The sequence below is a fragment of the Schistosoma haematobium genome (genome assembly GCF_000699445.3).
Source record: "Schistosoma haematobium chromosome Unknown HiC_scaffold_345, whole genome shotgun sequence".
Classification (NCBI taxonomy): Eukaryota; Metazoa; Platyhelminthes; class Trematoda; order Strigeidida; family Schistosomatidae; genus Schistosoma; species Schistosoma haematobium.
The window spans coordinates 45064-52589 of NW_026137089.1; the positions used below are offsets into that span (position 1 = coordinate 45064).

The 7526-nt window shown below is 35.8% G+C and overlaps 1 protein-coding gene across 1 annotated transcript; it reads right to left on the reverse strand.

The window, feature by feature from the left end:
• Positions 1-417: 417 nt before the first annotated feature.
• On the reverse strand, positions 418-6859 carry MS3_00010698 (uncharacterized protein; the record flags this gene model as incomplete). Its single annotated transcript, XM_051219095.1, has 4 exons — positions 418-496; positions 2543-2721; positions 4974-5044; positions 6853-6859. The coding sequence occupies 4 exons, from the start codon at positions 6857-6859 to the stop codon at positions 418-420; spliced, it is 336 nt and encodes a 111-aa protein (XP_051064003.1).
• Between the last annotated feature and the right edge of the window lie 667 nt (positions 6860-7526).

The following is a 7526-nucleotide window of genomic DNA, read 5'->3' on the forward strand; positions in this document are numbered from 1 at the left end:
AATGTACATAACATATATAATATTCATTTAGTTGAATAGTAGCTATTGATGATTACGTTATTCAGTAGACGACCATTAAAAGGTATAAGGGGATAGGCATTGACATCTAGGAATGGACGTAATTATGGTATTCGTTGAGGAGGAAAATGCACACTTACCTATAACAATCAAATCAATGAACAAAATGAAAATGTGTTATTATTTTGTTACGCAAAAGTTACAATAAAAACATGAAACTACAAAGAAAAAGTCAATGGAACTAGAACAAAATGTGTAAATGTTTAGGAAATAATCAATTACATAATAATAGGCACATACATACACATCCACACACACACACACACACGCTCATGATAAGAGAAAGAATACATGGGAAATGTCAGAAAATTATTATTTTTCTTCAAGATATTTGAACGATCATTTTTCTGCATCTGAATATGAAGGTCGATGTAAGTGCAGCAGATTTCGGATAGTTTTTGGACCAGACCATATTCCTCTAGTAAAAGAGAGAGAAAGAAAAAAAACAGAACACGATTGATTGCAGAAGAATAAATTGAAGATAAGTTTTTTAATGATTAGGATCACGAGTCAATTGAAGCTAGACCACCATGGAAAACCTGGAAGCACTGGAAGGTTGCTTCCTCTTACTGCGGGACTCCTCAACAGTGCACATCCACGATCCCGCCTCGTGAGATCCGAACCCAGAACCTATCGGTTTCGCGCACTGAGCCGGTCGGCGTCCAACGGTGTTAAAGTCTAACTTCAACTAATCTACGAAATTGAGCGACACATCCACCATTGTCATCAGTGAGTTACTATCTCACAACAGACGCAGCTGAACTCCATTTTAAGCTTATCACTTATTCGCTTATTAACCCTAACTGTTTTTATATGATCTGCAACTGATTTTTGCCTGACTATAAATATCGACATACACTTGATCAAAACGAGTTGGCTCACTCGCCTTCTCCGCTGAGCGTCATTTCGTTTCCCTGATTGTTTGTCCAGGTCAGTGGGTGCATATCATGCACGCAATCGAATTTCACTCTCGTAATTAACTTATTTTTATTCCGTTATTCTCTAAACGTGAATTAAGTCAATAAAAATATACGAGGGTTAGCGACATGTATATTGCGATAACAATCAGCATACAATTAAACTGAATTTAGATACAGGATCGTTAAAGTATCATAGCTTTCTATTACAATAGAGAAGTACACACATATATAGAATGCACTTAGTTAAGATAATTTATGCACTCTGATCATAGTCAGTATTAAAAATTGGTAGTGCATGTATAGTTAGGATTGGTTGAAAAATGAACTCGTAGTAGAAATGATTTGATTATAATATATAATATATGTAGAGGAAGACATCAAATAGGATTTTGGGAGGGAATATTTACTCTAATATGGAGTTCAACAGATAGGTGTAATCATCAGACTATTGATAGGTGTTGATATATGAGTATTAGTAAAAGTATAAAACATCCTGCTATAATCTAGTAGGAGATAAAATAGTTCTCATATAGTTCCCGATTAGACCTTTTAAATAAATATAATTAAATATTATACAACTGAATGTGTTCACAGATTCAATCTGCAAACTGTATCAGTATAGCTAGATTATAAGTTACTATCTAAACTTGACTGTCAGGGTCACGCATCATACAGACTTTATCCAGTAACAGTAGTTGTAACACTTGTTCCAAGAAATAGTAGTAGTACCGAATGCACTGCAGTGTGATAGAGATAGAATATTTTTAACAGGTAACAGACATCTCCAGCAAAGCTGTTTGTGATTAAAGAAATTTCATCTCTCGAAATAACACACCCTACTTCGCCCTAAATATTGCGGGTATCAGTCAGTTAGTTAAAACGTAGGACCAGGCATATACATGCATCGGTCCCAGTTGGCACACCTCATTTTTCAGCAAGGCGAACACCGGATTCATTGAAGCAGTTAACTCAATGGTGTAATATATAAAGGAAAGATTTTATGTAAGGATATAGTACAGAAAGAAAGAATTAGTTCGTAGAAGGAAAGATGTGAAATAATTTCAATCTCATAGTTTAAGGGAAGACAAAGAGTGTATACACCTACGCCATTGTGGTCGATTCTGATTCATGTCAACCAGAGTCTCCAACCATTGGTTACGATAGTCGCGCGGATCCCAACTAGATAGTCTGCACCTACCAACATGGCTAAGATTAGAAGTTAGTAACTTCAAGGAAGAATCACACAGAGTAAAACATTTTTAAATAATGTTAGGTCATGTGCCTCTGAATTCGCGGGTTTTGTTGTTGAATCGATAAGAACTATACCATTCATTCTCGGATTTTCATTTACAGATCTTTGAAGATGAAATATCTTCTCACTTTGTGGAAGACATGAAACATCATATCCATTAATATATCTCTAACAGAACTCAACCTCGTCTTATGTTTAGTATGTTGCATAATATTAAGTTATAAGACATAAATATTACTAAAATAGAAGAGAGGTGTAAATTACAGTTAAATAAATACCAATGTGAACTCACCTTAAAAGTCCATCCCAATAAAGTGGTGGTAGAAGGTATGTTTTTGTAAAATAGAATAAATAACGTTCTTTCCCTTGATCAATAGGCAATGTTTCTAATGGTTTAGCTCTATAATCAAATTCCGCTATAATACCACGATTATAACCTGTAACTATAGGACAAGCTGTATATCCGTCGTACTGAAAAGTAGAATAAATAAAAGGAGGATAATATGAACGTTAGTCAGTCAGTCAGTCGAAAGTAATGTAGAATCTTTTACATATGTGCATTAGTTCACGTTTCCAATACACATCACCTTATTAACACAACAAGGAAAATATCATCACGTCAAACATCATAGCAGTGTAAGTGACAACAGTATTAATAGTAGTAGAAAACAATAAAATCATCCAATATTATTGGAGAAGGAACTCGCTGAATACAAAGGTAAATAGAGAATGAATCTACACCATTGAGACCGATTCTAAGGCCATGTCCGTTAAGTTGTTTAATCGTTGGTCATAATAATTGTGCACACCCCAGCCGGGCAGTTGGCACATAGTCTGATTTCGTTCCCGACAACTTATCAATACATCAATAATCATTGCTAAACGATATAGGCGTTGACTATTATGAAATGAATATAGTGAATACTATTGATGTATGAACAGAATACTTGATTTGTGTTTGTGTGGACAATAATTTGCAAGATTCAACTGACTTATGAGTGAAAAACGTATGTTAGTTCTATATTGAATAACTCATGTCAGACTATATTCAACTGCACTAAATGTATGTGCAAAAGCACGTACATTGAAAGGATAAAAGGATGGGTTATCATTTACGCATTCTAGTAAACACTAAGATGAGGTTAAATGAATTAAAAGTTGACTCCAGCTGACAAGACGATTAAATAGAAGTCGAAAACATTAGATATAACAATGGGTTCATCAATTCAAGATGACACAGTGTGAGGTCTCGTCATGAAAAGATAAGCAGTTGTGACAATTAGGATAGAAAAATCAGAGAATAAAACACCTTCAAAACACTCATCTTCAACAACAAATATTCATTAACATCTCAAGATAAATCATTGGGGTTTCACGAAATAAGTCAATTTGAATTAGTGATATGGAGAGCCAATCAGCAATGGCCTAATGAGAAAGTCAATCGATGGCAATCAAAAGTGACACAAAGGTCAAGTGCATTTTATTGGGGTCAATTTTATAAGGATAGAGTGGTATATGTATGAATGAGTATTTGTTCATTTTATTCAGTAGTCTAATACACTTTCTCGGTCACTCTTATGTTCTCACTCAAGTAGTTAGTTGGGAGATTAGAGCGTAACACACCACATGTCAATATCAGATTTTGGACACCATCGGTAACAATAATTATTCATAATCAACACTACTTAACGGTTCACTAGACCACATTTATGAGATTGGAAGATTTACGATTCTGAATTGTTCTCAGAAAACAGAGATCTCCCAGTCTATCATTTCAGATGGTTGAAATATTTGCTTCTTTGAATTACATATTTTTACAAATGTACATTGAAAATAATTCAAATACTTTGACTCGAATATCACTGTAAATTTCGTCCATTATTCTATATTATTAACTACATTAGAGAGTTTATAAAGAATGAGGTTGACTGATGTTCATTACTGGTGAATATCTACTAAGAAAAAAATAAAAACCAAGAACCAGTAGTAGTGGATACTTGATTTGTGCCTAAATAAAACTATATACCCATCAAGCATTAGACCAAACACCTTTAAATTTCATGATAAACGTATTAAAATTAGATAAAGTGACTCATTATTGATGAACACGGTGGATGTGATGTAGATGTGAAGGCGCGGATCGGCAAAACAAGAGCAGCATATCTACAACTGAAACTCAAAGCAACTGTCAAACAACACTAGAGTTAGAATTTTCAATACACATGTCAAGACAGTTCTACTGTATGGGGAGGAAACCTGGAGAACTACGAAAGCCATCATCCAGAAGACACAGGTGTTTATTAACAGCTGTCTAAGGAAATACTTGGGATCCGTTGGCCAGACACTATCAGCAACTATGGGAGAGGACAAACCAGATCTCAGCGGAGGAAGAAATCAGGAAGAGGCGCTGGAAGTGGATAGGACACACATCGAGGAAAGCACCCAAATGTGTCACGAGGCAAGCCTTCACTTGGAATCTCTAAGGCCGAAGGAGAAGAGGAAGACCAAATAGCACATTACGCCAATAAATGGAGACAGATATGAGAAGAATGAACAACAATTGGATAGAACAAGAAATGAAGGCCCAGTACAGAGTGGGTTAGAGAGTGCTAGTCGGTGGCCAATGCTTGACTGGGAGTAACAGGCATAAGTAAGTACGTAAGTAAAGTGACTCAAACAAATATCAAACATTGAAAATCACAAAAAGAAGTACAAACACTCACTTCAGAAACATTCCCTTGACCACCATTAATAATATCACAGATATTCTTTTCTAATGTTCCCACCTGACCAGCTATAAAAAATACATCATAAAAAATGAATTTACTCAATTTATATGTAATGCATGACGGGAAATCTATGATTAATATGATAACAGTTGTCTTACAGTAGGGTAGAACTGAGTGAATACCAAATCGAATATGACATTAGTGAACAACATTGTATGTGATTAGACTGTCATCAGGTTTTACGCTAATTTTTTGATTGCGATCATGAACCAATTGATGTTAGACCACCTTTGGAAACCAGGAAGCACTGAACGGCCGTTTCGTCCTATTGTGGGACTTCTCATCAGTGCGCATCCACGATCCCGCCCGCGGGATTCGAACCTAAGGCCTTCGGTCTCGCGAGCGGGACCAAGTGTTTCATATCCCCAATCTCCGTCTACCGAGGATCGCACAGTGGTTTGTTGTGCGGGTGGCACAACCATGGTATTATTCCATGATGTCATTAACTGTTATTCTGACTCATGCAAGTGGGTGTAGTAAGCCAGTTACGGTTAGTGAAACTATCGTAACCAATGGTTAGAAACTTTGGGTGACATGGATCAGAATTCTTTATACTAGCGCAGGGACATTCAGTCTTTAATTTCCCCAAGGTCCTGAGTTCCGAAATTTCCTTATTACCTTTTTTTTCATTTTTCTATTTCGAATGGTCTCGACTACTACTGATACCATTACTACTTCTTATACTCTAGAATTTACTTGCATAATTTTGTTTCGCTGTGGCAACTTGAATCGATGAGCATGCGTCGGGTTGTAAGTTGCATATAAATAGAAAATAACACACATACATAAATATATATAAAAAGATAAATCAATCAATACAAGTAATGAATAAATTGTAACCAAAACGTAATCGGTATATACAGGTTATGACACATTCAAGCTGTGTACTCCAAAAAACGAGACCTTTAATATAAATATCGATTATTGAATAAATGATTGGTGTCGGTTACTAAAACGTTTAAGATTTCACAAAAGTAAAAATTCACATGATGTTGTTTTACTTGTATCTTCCCATTGTTGTTTAGGACTGTAATTGATTAGTCTCATATTGGCATATGTGCATCCTGTGCGGATTGCCTCGATGTAGCTATAAGGCACGTTTATTTAAGCAAAGATGGATAGTGGCTAGCAGTGGAATTGAGGATGCGCGTTTCGTCCTGTTTTTGGACTTGTCAGCTGAACGTACCTGCATCCCAAAGTTGATGTTCACTCCTATATTCGAACCCAGTACCGTCCGTATACAAACGCCATCGCGTTATTCACTTAGCTACAGAGTCCTGGTAGCCACCTGGTTATACAATGGGGTGAAGTTTAACTTCATTTGGTGTTGTTCTACTTGTATCTTCCCATTGTTATTTCGGACTGCAATTGGTCAGTCTCATGTTGGCATATGTGCATCCTGTGCAGATCACCTCACAAAAGTAGCTTTAAAGGTTATTCTATTATAGTCTCAACGTATTCACAGTAGATGGTAATTGATATAATTGATAAGTTTTCATGTACTTAGGCACTTAAAATGAACAAAGATACATTTCATTGTACTTAATCAGGTGTATGAAAAAATGCAGGTTATTTGTAGGAAAGATTTGAGTTTTAAACTTTTCAGTAATCGACTCGAATCTACTCTCTTAACACCTCTACTTTGATCTGAATTCTATGATTGTATCATTAGGCTCTATGATTGATAAAGAAGTTGAATTAACAGTTAGTAACAGAGATAAGAGAAAAACCCCAATAAAAGACACTAACCACAATTAGTTGGTAAATCTAAGTATATCAAATTGTCTACTTTTGGAGTGAATGAATGATGTACTTGACATGCGACTCTTGTTCAAAAAGAAGTAAGTTACGGAGAACTATATCAGAAGTGGTTAAAATTTATTTTCTATGAGAGTTAAGTGGTAACAAAGTGGATAATGCTATTAGCTCAAAAGGATCCGAACAAACATTATGAAATAAAAAACAATTACCCTTAAATTTTGAAATTGTAGAGGATTTTGCTTTCTGAACTAGACAGTTTGCATGTAAAAGTAAGCGTCGATGACGTTTTCCAGAACGAACACAATAGCTCAAATTATCTTACAGTCGTGTATTGATTTACACTAAGGATAGCGATCGAGAGATTGTAAGTCACAAGCTAATAGAATGAGAATGATAACCAAGTATGTTTAAACACATATATATGACTACGCAGCCGGGAATCGATCCCAAGACATCCTGGCACGCACGCAAACGCGTAGCGCTTAGATCACTGACTAAAGCGGAATCCCCAATAGAAACTTTACACTGAAAATAATCGTGCGTTCACAACTGCTTAACTTCTAGATGAAATTTCTAGAGCTTTAGAGAGAAGCGACGACCAGAGCAGTTTAAACATTTATTGTGTGAGACAGTTACTCACCACAAATGATAGAAGGTCGTTACGTAACATCGTGTATTGATTAATGTTAGACATCAATACTGTCGCACGTGAGACCAGTGGTCTTG